Genomic DNA, 13,282 nt, shown 5'->3' on the forward strand with positions numbered 1-13,282 from the left:
GTTCATTATTGGATAGGCAGGAGGGGCTCTTGGGGCTGTGGTCTTCAGCACCAGAGGCTCAGTGAGAGCTCAGGGCTGCAGCTTCCTCTTACCCTGGTATGGGTGCAGCTGTGGCTCCATGCCCCCCGAGCCAGCAGCAAACAGCCTGCATTCTGCAGATGCAGTGCTGGCACCTCCAGGCGTTTGGCCTGCCATGGCTCATCGACTCTTTAGCCTGGGCTGGGATTCAGGGGCTGGAGGAGCAGCAGCCACAGCTGAGGGAACAGCTGAGAACAGAGAAGGTAGCTGATGTGAAGGGTGAGGGAAGGGGGCAGCTTGACGGGGAGAAATGAAGATCAAAGGGAGCAGGGAGGGCCTGTGGCTGCTGTGAGGCCACTGCTGCACAGCTCACTTCCAGTCCCTTCCAGAGGTGGATAGACCAAACCAGAAGCCACATCAGTGGTTCAGGCTAAATGTATTCTCAAGCAGTAGCTTACTGAATAACAGAAGCACTTCTGTGTGGCTGTGAAGCGTTCAGCTCAGGGGCTGTTTTGGGACAGGCTGGAGAGGTGCAGGAGAGGATCTGTTCTCTCTGAGTCCAGGGAGAATTGTGGAAGATGTGCACACAAACATGGCTTGTGGCTTGGCTGTGGTCCCTGTTCCTGCTGAGGGGTATGGGAGGTTGGCCAGGCAGGAGGCAGGGCTTGTGTCTCCTGGTCCTATAGGTGCAGTCCTTGATATCACAGAGCAATGGGGAAAGATCTGATCCATGGTGGCTGTGGGGCTCCCCAAGGGCAGCCCACCCTCAGCTGCACCTGCCAGCACGGCTGCTACGAGTTGTGCTATTTTTGGGGTGTGCTTGCTCTCGGGGAGGCATGGACAGGTTGCTCTCCCTTGTGCCTGGGGAAGACCTGAGGCTCTGGAGGAGTTCTGGGGAGAGCACCCTGCTGGGTGGTGATGACCTGCTGTCCTGTCCCCTCTGCCACAGAGAGCCATCCGGGTGCGCAGCCACTCCATGGAGACGATGGTGGGCAGCCAGAAGAAGCACCATGGCAGTGGCATCCCAGGCAGCCTCAGTGGGGGCATTGCACACAACAGCGGCGAGGTGACCAAGACCACCTTCTCGGTGAGCATGTCCTCACGTCCCTCTGTCCATCCATCCCACTGTTACTTCCTCTTCCCACCCCTCCACAGCCTGACAGGTCACTGCTTTCCACTGATGCAGCCTGGCAGTGGCATGCTGTCGTGGTTTAAAACCAATAACTAAGAAAATTACTTATTTCTTGCTGTGAGATATGGATTAGAATAAGGGCAAAACAGGCATAAAACTTAAAAGGAATAAAGAAAGTTTATTGACAAACAACAAGAATAAGAACACCAGAATAAACTTCCAGAAAAACCTTTTCATCCCTTATCTATTTACTATTCTCTCGTTCACATGACAACAGAGACAAAAACTTTGGAACTTTGGTGGTTAAAACAGTCCCAATTCTTGCTACAGTCTTTTCACCTGTCTTTGTAGAGAAACAGAAACTTCTTCCTGTTAATTTATGGAGTTTCTCACACGAAAACTATTTTTGTTATAGTTTTCCATTGCCCTGATATCAGCTGCCCAGAGCTGCTGTTATCAGAGCCCACCCCTCCCATTTTCACATCACTCTGAGATGTGTATGGGTCATGAGTCGAGGGATAGCATTTTTAAGGATGAGTATTCAAAGGTAAAAAAGTCTTCTTCATCTGCTTCTGTGAGCTTCACTAGACAACAGTTTTCTCATTGCCTCTCAAGGCTTCAAATCTTCCAGCACTTCACTATACCATAATTACTCAAGTTTACACTTTGAACACTTTATTCCTCCCTACATACTTATCATGAATTAAAGGAGTTCTTTCCAGGACTTCATTGTCCATCTCCATAGGCTAACAGAAAGATATTTCAGCTAAATTAAAGCATCTTCTTAATTCTCTACCTTTCTTGAAGTTTCTTTTCTTTCTTGTCACTGGTAGTTTATAAAGTCTCTTTTCATGTTGATCATTCTCCTTTTCTCTCTCTGGATAAAAAGATTAATCCGCAAGTCTCATCTGAGTAATGAAAGAGTTAAAATCTTGCCCAGGCTGTTGTAGGTAGTTCTGTGGCCTCGGCTGGTGCAGGAGTCTGTGATGGAAAGTTCCTCACGGCTGCTCTGAGAGTGTGGTCACCGTCTCTGCTTGCTGCAGGCTCAGAGCCCCTCTCCTTCTTCACTCGGCAGTTTCTGGTGAATTCCATCACGGCAAAACCTGCAGCCAAGCCAGGAACCGGCCCGGCCCAGACAGGGCTCGGGACAAGCCCCCCGCAGGCCCCATCTCCCAGCCGGGAGATGCAGCAGGCCCAGCCCGGCCCCCGCCCGGCCGCATGGACGGGCAGAGAGAGAGAGGCCGGAGCTCTGCTACCTTTCACCGCCAGGAAACAAAGAGAACTCAGAGAGCTCTGGTTTTACACTTTAAAGTAAGGTTCACAAGTTAATCCCACTTTTCAATGGCCTAAACTGCTGTCAATTCTCAGCAATGGCCGATAATTGGTCAGGAGAAAAGACTCTAGGCAGTTCCCAGCAACTTCAACTTTCTTAAAGGTAAAGTAGCTTCATGACACATGCCATGCGCTGCATGGGCTGCAAGGGGAAGAGTGAGGTGGAGACTTGAGCAGGCTGTGAATTTGGATGCCTTGTTTAAGTTGGGCTCATTTTGTGGGAGAACCAAAGATAAGCTTCCTCGGGTTTTGGGCCCAAAGTAAAAGGAGATAGAAAAGAAGTTCTGGCATTATGTGGTTTTAAGACGTGCAGGCAGTTCTTCGCAGGATATTTAGTGTCTGGACTCCCAGGAGAGAGCTGTGCTCTCAAACCAGGTATGTTCTCTGCTTTCAGCCCCCTGTCCCAGCTGCTGCTGCCAAGAACCAGTCCAGGAGCCCCATCAAGCGCCGGTCAGGGCTGTTCCCTCGCCTGCACACAACATCGGAGAGCCAGGCGGAGAGCAGGACAAGGTGGTAAGTTTGTGGTGGTACCTATAGAGCATATGCCACTCTCAGTTGGGTAGCACAGTTTGACCATCCTTTTTAAATCTCTTGTATAACTTGTGCAACCTGTCTCTTTGTGCTCTCAGTGACAGTGTTTCTGGAGCCCAGAAGACACCAGATTTGGGACATTCTTCCCAAGAGATGAAATCTGAAACCTCATCCAACCCCAGCTCCCCTGAAATATGTCCCAACAAAGACAGGTGAGCCAGGAGGAGCCCATCCTCATTCCACCACAGCTCAACAGACATCAAGGAAATTGTCAAACAAAACCATATCCAAATTTTACTGTAAGTAAAATAAGTTTGATATTAAGGGAGAAAAGATTCTGGTGATTCATAAGCACAGCTCCTTTTTGGTCTTTACAAAGAAGAGCAAAGAGCAGCATTTGACCTAGGTTGCCTCCAGGGCATAGAAGGCTGCTGTGCCTGTCCCTCTGTGCTAAGATAAAGTCAGCTCGACCTAGAGCTACCTGCTGGGCACCCACCCAGTGCCTTATCCCATGCCTTTGGAAGTGGTTATGTGCTGAAGCACCCCAAATGTTCATTCCTGCGGCAGCCCTTTGCTCCAGGGGTGTGCAGGAGAGTCTGTCCCCCTGTCACGGTCCAAGGGACGCGCTTCCCTGGTGACAGCCACGCGCCCTTCCTTCCGTTCCGCCTCTCTCTAGGCCTTTTATCAAGCTGAAAGAGAACGGGCGGTCGAACATCTCCCGTTCCTCCTCCAGCACCAGCAGCTTCAGCAGCACGGCAGGGGAGAGCGAGACCCTGGAGGAGTACGACAGCGTGGTAGGTACCAAACCCTCCCTGTGGCACGTTCCTCACGCCCCTTGGCTCTCTGCTGCCTCCAGACCTCTGGGCTTTGAGGGGGGAAGTGCCTGCCAGCCCCCAGGTGCCTCCTCACTGCTGACATGGAGAGGCTTAACCCCATCTCTGGGTGTGGGGAGGAGGGCTGGCGTGCCCTGGTGGGACATCAGGGTGTTGTGGCTGCCCCATACCTGGAGGTGTTTAAGACCAGGTTGGACAGGACTTGGAGCAACCTGATCTAGTGGAAGGTGTCGCTGCCCATAGCAGGGAGGGTCTGATTAGATGGTCTTTAAGGTCCCTTCCAAACCAAGAACCCAAACCATTCTGTGATTGACAGCCCAGTGAGCCTTGGAATGCCCTGGGCACTGCTCGGTCCACCCAGGCCAGTAGGTTGCAGTGGGCATGGGTGCAGTGGGGCATTGGCAGGGTGTGGGGGAAGACCTGACTGCAGGAAAAGCCATGTCCTGTCTCTGTGAGCAGGGGAGCCAGCCCTCCACCGCATCACCATTCAAGCAGGACGTGTTTGTGTACAGCGCTTCCCCTGGCAGTGAGAGCCCCGGCGTGGGGGCCATGGCCACCCCTGTCATCATGAGCAGGAGCCCCACAGGTGGGTGACAGCAGACTGGCAGGAGGCACCAGCTCTGCCTTTGCTCCTGGAGCCACCCTGGGTTCCTGTAGTGGTGGGCTGGAGCGGGGTCTGTGGCTCTGGGATGGAGGAGCCCCCAGCCAGCCCTGCCCTGGTCCCAGCGTGAAGCAGCAGCTGTGCTCGCCCTGGCAGGACAGGCGCCCATCCTGACAGGGCTATTCTGGAGAGATGGCCCCATGTGCTGTAGTTCTGTACTTCCATGGGGAATTTGTTTCCTTTCTCAATTAGAGCACAGAGGTGGCTCTTGCTGGGGCTTTGTTCCCTGTCTCCCCTGACAGGCACGTGCAGTAGTTGTGGAAACTGTCTCCAGAGGCTGAGCCATGACTCACAATTACTTAATCAACAAGCAGCTTCCCGTGGTCTTGGCTCCATTCCTCTCCTGCCAACCCGCTCACCAACTCCATCCATTGCAGTCAGATGATTTGCACAGTGAGGTGCAACTCAAAAGGGCAGAACAGGCAGGAAAGCTCTTTGCTGGCCCGTTCTGTGGTGACAGTGCAGTGAGATGGGGACGGCCACAGTCACCCCTCACCCACAAATCCCCGTGGCTCTGATTCCTGGAGCCACAGAGAGCCTGCCACAAGGCACCACGGTCCATGTGGACACACACTGTCAGCTGAGGAGCTGTTTTTGAAGCAGCCAGGAAGGACACCAGCTCTGTACCTGGCAGTGTTGCAGGCAAAATGGGACCATGGATTGCAGGCAGGCTTTTTGTGTCTTGGCACCCCACAGGTCCTCCTCCTTATTTCATTAGTGATTTTCTGAACCCTTAAACTAGCCCTTTTTAATGCTTGGAGTGTTTATTTTGTATTTTTCCTGCCAAGAACATGAAAATCCACCCATACATTATATGGATCAGTCATTCCTTGTAGCCTTTTCAGTGGCATTTCCAGGAGAAAGACTGAAATGTAATTAAGCCTCAATTTGTTCCATTGCAAACACTTAATATACAGCTTTTGCCAAACATTCAGCCAAGGCAGACTAAATACTGGTAGCACTCCTGAGAGCCTATTAAAGTGCCTTGCTGGGTGAGTGCAGCCAGTACTACAGCAAATATTTTTGTTCACAGTTTATTATTTGTGTTCTTTGCTTGTCCTCTCCCTCCAGCAGATATAAAGAACAGAAACTCTCCAAGGTCCAACCTGAAGTTTCGCTTTGACAAACTCAGCCATGGCAGCTCCAGCTTGGTAGGTGCCAGGGCTCCCACTGGTGGGATGCTGTGCAGCAGTGTCCTCTCTGCCCAGCATAGGCTCTGGGTCTGGGGGTAGCTCTGGGGCCTGTGAGGGAGAAAAGGGAAGGGATTTTGTGACTTCTTAGCTCTTTGTTCACAACCCACCCCATGTTCTGTTGTTTCACATAGAGCCACTAGCAGGAGGAAGTCATGCACTTGTCACAGGTGAGTGTTGGTATGTTCTGTCTTGTGCAAAAAGGCTGACTGGGGCCAGCTGTGGCTGTTGACACTACTTGTTATTGCTTATGGGATCCATACTGTACCTCAGAGCACCCTAAATGCTGCTGTAGGTGTGTGAGGGATTAATGACAGGTCTGCACCCACCAATACTCTGGAGCACCATGCTCCTGCACCTGCTCCCAGGGTCAGGTGCCCCAGCCCAAGCAGGTTGCATTCTTCCCAGTTAACCTTTGTCAAACACTGGTGCCCATCTCCAGGATTGCTGCACTGTGCTCTGGGCACTGGAGTGGAAAGACAGTGCAGGCCCTTACCCATTCCAAAAATCCAAGGGGAAACAGAAGATTCACGAGATGGATTTTATGGGCAGAGGTAAAGGGAGCTCAGTGGGATTTACCTGGGTTCCTTCTGTTCCATGAAATTAAGGGTGTCATTAGGAAGACCCAAGCTGAGCAAAAGAGCCTGTAGAACTTGAAATGAGAGAAATTTACATTTCTGAAAGCATGGGTCTCAAAGAGCTGGGATTTTCACCCCATCACTGAGTTTTCCTCTCCTGCAACCTGGGAGTGATGGGTGGTCTGGTGCTTTGGAGAAGGGCACTGCCGTGGCTACTGCTTCCTCCCTGGGAGAGGTGCTTCATTAGCCAACACCTCAGGGGTGGGAATATTCTCCTTCCACGCTCCTGACACTTTTGTCCTTTTCTTCTTTGCACAGAATGTTTCAACAAAGGGAAAAATCTTCAACACCCCATGGGACCACACACGCCCCGGCCATGGGCAGCAAGGTGCCCTCATCTGCTGGCTGCCAGAAAAGAGCTCTCACCTTGCTGCAGCCCTGTCCTGACAGGGACCAGCCACCTTCTCACCTGGTGTCCCCCTGTCCAGCACCCCCAGCTCTGTGTGTAGGAGGGGATGTGTCTCTGACTGTGCTGTACACGTGTGGCCAGGGCCATGTCCCCTTCTGCTGCTCTGCTGGGTCATCCTGTGGTTGGTGGGCACCGTCCATTCCCCCCATCCCTGGGTTGTCTGGCAGCTCCTTTTGGGCAGAGGGGCAGCAGGAGAGACCTCTGCATAGTTTAGGTCCCTCCATGCTTTATTTGCAATTACCAGTGGGGAAACAGGGGTTTATGTTTGTTTTTTTGAAGCATGGGAGGTCAGGCCAAAGTTAGGTGTTAGTGGCTCTGGGGCAGTTTGCCCTCCAACATGTTTGCTGTTGCTCTTCTCTGGGGGCAGTAGGGCAAAACCTCCCTAGGGGGGTCCTGGGCATCTCTCCCTGGAGTGAGGTCTGCAGTGTCTCTTCAGCCATCCCCCAGCTCCTACCTACACCCCAAAACTCTTGGGGCAGAGGCAGCCCCCCACTCCAAACTTATTCAGTTTCTTGCACAAGCGGCAGGTGAGTGACTTGGCTCAGGGAGTGGAGCTGGGGACTGCAGCCACCTCATCCTCCTTGGCAGGTTTGTCCTCCCTGCTTTGTCCCTGCCTGACACTGAGCACAGGCCTGGTAAATGTGACCCAAAGCTAAAGCTGGGGTGTATCACAGCTTTAGCTTTTCTAAGTACTAGAACTGGCACCAGAGGGGATTTACCTCGTGGGCTCTGCTTTGCCCTGTGGCTTGGATCACCAGGCAAATGCATAAAATTCCAATGATTTGTGAGGCATTAGGCTGATCCAGCCCTTGCAGTCTGTCCTGCTGCTTTTGAGCAAGCTCTTGTTGTTCTGAAAGGATTATAGATTCTGCAAGGTAACTTTCCCATATTACCCTTTCCCAGAAAATACCTCACTCAACACGCCAAGAAATCCTTTTGCTCCTTTATGGAACTTCATGTGAAGTTTCCTGAAGCCTGTCCGTAAATTTCACGTTGCTCGTAGATTTCCAGTACCCATTTTCTGGAAGACAGGCCATGATGCTGCAGAGATATTCCCCCCTGTCCCCTGACCTTTGGAAACCCTCATGAAATCAGGTTCTCAGTCTCAAGTGAACACAGTTCTTCAAGTTTGTGATTCCTACTAAAACGGGACTTTGAGTGCCAAAGTCACCCCGTGGGCACTCCAAGGTGCACAGAGTACCTGACATCCTGTTGCAGAGCTGTGCTCCTGGAGCAGCCCTGGGCACACACCGTGGCTGTGGCTGTTCCTGCTTTCCTCTCTGGGGCAAGTGCTTATAGGATTCAACCATCACCTCCCCTCCTCCCTGTCATCTCCCTGGGCCAGAGATGAACCAAGCCTTGCAGAACCTGCTCTGCTCACCCTGGTCCTGCAGGGAGGTGCTCTCCAAGAGCCTTATGATCCAGTTCATGCAGGTGCTCTGCTCATGCTGTAATTAATCCATGTGGGAAGGCTGTAGCTGTGATGGGAGGGCAACCAGCTTAAAGAAGAACAGTTGTGAAAAGGCAGGGAACAGTTTCACCAGCCCTAGGTGCTGTGTAGGACTAGTAAATATCAATAACTCCTGTGGGGACGCTCCCTTCTGCTCCCAGCCAGTTGCATTTCAATAGACTTTAAGCCTTGAGTTTCCTCTGGAAAAGGAGCATGCAGCATGCTCAGTCCAGCCTGTAGCTGTAGGTGTCTCAGGATCACACACTTTGCTGTTTGGCACTTGTCTGATGATGCTTCAGTAGCACTTTCAAACCCACCCCCAGTTCTTCTCTTGGAAGCTTTGGTCTGATTTCCTGAGGCTGCACAGTGAAACACTGACTGGTGCAATGACTTGCTCCCAGGGTCTGCTCTGGGTTTGCTTTTTCCTCTGAGAAGTCACTTGGTTCTGTAGCTGTTGTCATTCCTATGGGTGTTGATCTCTGTGAGATCTTTCAGCAGACGATTCAGTGGCTACTGTCAGCTGGTTTGCCATTTTTGATTGTTTTGTTGCTTTTTTTCTTTCACTTGAAACTGTGACTTTCCTTTTTGACCTGGATTGATCTGGGAGTTGTTCAAGTGGGACGAAAGGCAGAAGAGTGTGAAGCCTCAGGGAGAGTTGCAGTGTTGTTGCAGTCAGTCCTGCGCCAGCCCATGGAGCAGCGGTGGGGCTGGGGGCCGGCATGAGCTTTGCCAGCAGCTCCTGTGGGACGTTTCCAGCAGCACTCCTCACCAAAGGCCTGAAACCTGCTGCACTCCTTAGCAGCAGCTGGGCTTTGGATGCTCCGGTCCCCACCCGCAGCTGCCTGTGCTGGCCTGCGCCTCCCATCCAGGAGTGTCCTGGGTTGTCTGGGGCGGTTCTGAGGCTGAGCAGTGCTTGAGGAACATCCTGGGGACTTCTGCACTTCCAGCAGTGGCTGAAGGTGTTCCTGTATATATTTTGCAAAATGTTTTGTGAGTATAAGTGACACACATCTATACAGATATAAAAGGGAGATATATATATATATGTATAAAATATATATATTTATATATATATAAAGGAAAGGATCCTGAACTGACACTAGAATTATTGGGCAGTGCATTTTCCTTTCTAATTCCACTGTTTCCATGCACACAACTTCTGCCCTCCTCAGAAATGACATTGCAGAGGGAGCAGAGGGGGCTCAGAAACGCCTTAGGGAGGTGATGGGGAAGCCTCTGCTGTGTGGAAAAGTCTCTGTTGCTGGGGGCTGCTCCCCTTCCTGCCAGGGCCTGGGTCCTTGCTTGCTCCTGCTGCAGCCTCCTGCCCGTTCAGATCAGCTCCTGCGCTGGGTGAGCGGCGGTGGCAGCTCAGGTGCAGCTCCACACCTGGTGCCGCTGGCTCCGAGTCCTTGTGCAGAGTGGGCTGGGACCCCTTCCCCTGCAGCAGCATCCCCTCTGCAGCATCCCCTCTGTCAGGGGCTGATGTGCAGCTGCCACGGGCTGGCAGAACTGCTGCTCTGGCTGGCCTTCCATTCAGGAAAGCGCTTGGCACGTACTTGCTGCTTCTCAAAACCCCACAGAGAAAAGCACAACACAGAGGTGCTTTTTTTGAGGGAAGCAGGGGATCCTAAGCACAAACTCAGTTTCTTTCCAGAGTTTTGAGGGGCTTCAAGAACGGCAGGTAAGGGGCCAGGAGATGTGTCTGCCACAAAGGGGCTGTGCCAGGGGCAGGGATCTCCTGGCTGTGCTCGGTGCTGCCAGAGCTGGGGCAGAGCCCGGCACCTCTGCAGGTCCCAGCTGTGCTCCCACTGCTCTGCTGCTGCTCCAGCCTCTGCCCCAGCATGCTTTCATTGCCTTCAATGAATGTAGCACTGCGAATGTCCTGCAAAGGGAAATGCTGGATTTATATCAGAGAATGTGAAGAGTTTATAGAGTGAAAATAAATCTTGATGAAATGTATCTGACAAAGTTTATTTTTGATGTAGAGAGGCAGTGCTTTGTAGTTTTTGGTGATCTATGTCTGTTGTAAATAATGTATATTTAATTTATTGCTATGGTAGCAGATTGTTATGTATAAAACTAAAGGTTCACAAATGTATATTTTGTTGCTTAAATGTGTCTTTGCAAAATTCACAATAAATAACATATTTTGTGTCCATATACGTACTCTCTAAGTGTGGCCATGTAGTGACAGCTTTAGAGGAGGTTTTAGGGAACTTTGCTTTGAAAACCAGGTGAAAGCATGAAACCAGGTCCAGCTGTGGCAGTGGGGGCCCAGGAGAGCTCCTGTGAGGTCAAACATTCCGGGAGTATCAGAGCAGAGGGATGTTTAAATGGGGAAATCTCTGCAGGTGCTCCCAACTCAGACTGGAGCAGCAGAGGACGAGCCAGCGACTCCTCTGCCAACACTCAGCCATTTAACCAAGAGAACTGTTCTGTCTGAACTGAAATTAGTGCCCCTGTCAGCAGCCAGCCCATGTGGCAAAGCACATAAGCAGGCAAGAGTTCTGTCTGTCTGCGCCAGCCGAGCTCCCCTCAGGGCACCAGCTCCTCTGGACAGCCTGGCTAAGCTAACAAGGAAATTGCATTTTCTCTCTCCAGCTCCTCAGCCTCCTTTCAAATCCATTTTTATGTTTTAATATTTTAACAGAGGTTAGGGAAAAGGCTGTAGGAGAATCTGAGCAGCTCAGTCTGCGGTCAGTGGGCACACAGCCTGTCTGGTACCACAGGCAGTTGTTACATGGTGCAAAGTTACTGACAGCTCCTCGTGTTCAGAGCAGGCTCAACCTTGAGAGGTTTCAAAAGTTAAGCTTTAAAATTAAATAGTGCGAGACAATGCTGATTAACAGAAAAAGAAGCAGTTTAGACATGTTTTAAAGGATTTGAAGAAATCTTTTCTAGTCCTGGCAGATGGGCAAGTTGGGAATTAATGGTTGAGTATTTCAGCCAGAATCTGGAAAGTTTCCCACAGAATCTGGACTCTAAAGGTTGGTGGGAGGGAGACTCAAATACTGCAGACAACTGGAAAAAAACCAAACTTGGAGCATGCTGCTCAGCCAGAATTGCTTCACTCACTTTTACAGTTTAAATAAACTGTGAGAGCACTGTGGAAACAAAAACCTAAATCCAGGTATCAGAGGAGTTTGCTTGGAGTCTTTCATTGACTTGGCTCCAGCTTTCTACAGCCTTCAGAGCAGAGTTCCTGACTGATTTGGCCAGCAAATTGCAGATGTGAGCAGAGGCAGAGCTGGGGACACAGTTGTGCTGCCCATTGTGGCTCTGCCAGAGGCCCAGAATCATGGCAGGATGACTTTACTGCCTGAGCAACTTCTCTGCCTCCTGTAGGGATGCTCACTGCACCACAGACTGCTCGTCCTGAGCACAGAGCAGAGTAACTTGATCACTCAGTCACAGGAGCATCTGCAGATGTGAAGACACTGACCCCAGTTAAAAGTGGTTGGATGCTCTAAGGCTGTTCCAAATCATCTTCAGAGATTATCAGATCTGGCAGGGCAGCATGGAGCAGCTATTAGGGAAGATGATAAGACCTTGTCTGTCTCTTTAATGAAAGTCTGGAGGTACCAGATAATCATGCTGAATAGGGCTTAGTGGAAAACCTCCTGAATGTAATTAATCAAGTAATCAAGTAATTTTCTAGGCACTGTAGGAAAGCAGAAGGATGAATTAAATCACAGATGCTTTGAGTCTGTGACCCTTCTCCTCTTAGGAGGGAAGTTTAAAGATCACCTATTCATCCTCACGCCACTAGGTTCAGGTGCTCAAACCTTATCCAGTCTGGCCTTGACCACTTCCAGGGATGTGGCTCTGCAAAGCTTCTGCTCTGGATCTAGTTTTGACAATGGTTCTGTGTGATTCAACCAGGCAAGGCATTCAACTGATAAAAATCAGGTTTGTACTTAATATTTGAAATTAGGCACAAGAAAATCCAACTTGGTTTTGCTCTGTTTTGTTTTTTAGGCCTGCAAACCCTTGATACAATATTAAAAAAGCTATTTACAGCAAATGTTTCCCACAGTCCTTTGTCTGCGTGGTTGGATGCCGTGTAGTCTTCAAGGATGAGGTGTGTGTCCCATGGCACAGCCAGGACACTGTGACCCCACAGCAGCCTCAGGCTGAAAATCTCTAGGAAAGGCTTAGGATGACACAGAGAAGAAAAACAGCTATTCCTGACTGCATGCTTCAATCCTGAACCTATGAATTTATTTGACATGAAGTTTTGATATTTATAGCCAGACTCACACTTTATATTTTTTAATAATAGTGGATGTTTATTTTTCTCACCCATTACATCCTATCCTAGAAACTGCATGGATTTATGACAGGCACAAAGTAAGGCTGATGTACCTTCTTTGTAAAATTAGAAGGCTTTGGCACCTGTGGGTGTCTCTAGCACACAACTCAGTGTGCTGTTGAGCTACTGAAAATGCAAATCCTTCAGTGTTTAATTTCAATAGTGACTGACTTTTTCCACGTGGGTGGGGGAAGAATTTTCCAGTTTCATTCCTCCGAGTTGCTGAACGCAGAGATTTCCTCTTCTGTACAGAAGGTGGCACTGGAAATACAGGAATGAAGTGTAATCATCTGCTTGCCTTTACAAACAGGCTCGTGTCTGGATCCCACCTGTCAGAACACCTGGGAACAGAGGTGCTCCCTCTCTCTCTGTCAGTGGGGTCCCGTTCTGCCTCTTGCCGAGGGTTAATTTACCAGTGACTAGCACACTTACCACGGAACACATTTAAAATGTCTGAGCCCCATAGATGACCTGGGGTTTGATGTGAATTGTCAGAGCCCAAACGCTCAGGATAGCGAGAGTCAGTCCTTAACAGCGAGAGCTGAGCAAAGCTCGCACCCTTTCCCCTTTCCCCTTTCCCTCATCCTCCGTGCTCAGATGTGACCGGAGCCCGGGCCGGGGCAGGGTGGAGGCTCTGGGCAGTCCCGGGGGCAGTGGGAGCCCGGGCCGGGGCAGGGTGGAGGCTCTGGGGTGTTCCGGGGGCAGTGGGAGCCCGGGCCGGGGCAGGGTGGAGGGCTCTGGGGTGTTCCGGGGGCAGTGGGAGCCCGGGCCGGGGC

At 50.8% G+C, this 13,282-nt stretch overlaps 1 protein-coding gene across 11 annotated transcripts in view; it reads left to right on the forward strand.

The window, feature by feature from the left end:
- Nucleotides 1-10,356, forward strand: part of RAP1GAP2 (RAP1 GTPase activating protein 2) — a 55,303-nt gene extending 44,947 nt beyond the window's left edge. For 9 of the 11 annotated variants that reach the window (XM_015646758.3, XM_015646762.2, XM_015646763.3 and 6 more), the window contains 8 exons: nt 968-1,105; nt 2,877-2,995; nt 3,112-3,225; nt 3,690-3,807; nt 4,306-4,432; nt 5,579-5,658; nt 5,832-5,867; nt 6,594-10,356. In XM_015646758.3, the coding sequence (XP_015502244.1) occupies nt 968-1,105; nt 2,877-2,995; nt 3,112-3,225; nt 3,690-3,807; nt 4,306-4,432; nt 5,579-5,658; nt 5,832-5,840 (705 nt within the window). In that variant the 3' untranslated portion in view covers nt 5,841-5,867; nt 6,594-10,356. The remainder of the gene's footprint in view (nt 1-967; nt 1,106-2,876; nt 2,996-3,111; nt 3,226-3,689; nt 3,808-4,305; nt 4,433-5,578; nt 5,659-5,831; nt 5,868-6,593) is intronic. The other 2 variants (XM_015646755.2, XM_015646757.2) reach the window with 2 other exon arrangements.
- Nucleotides 10,357-13,282: the final 2,926 nt, after the last annotated feature.

This window comes from Parus major, chromosome 19 (assembly GCF_001522545.3).
Source record: "Parus major isolate Abel chromosome 19, Parus_major1.1, whole genome shotgun sequence".
Lineage (NCBI taxonomy): Eukaryota > Metazoa > Chordata > Aves > Passeriformes > Paridae > Parus > Parus major.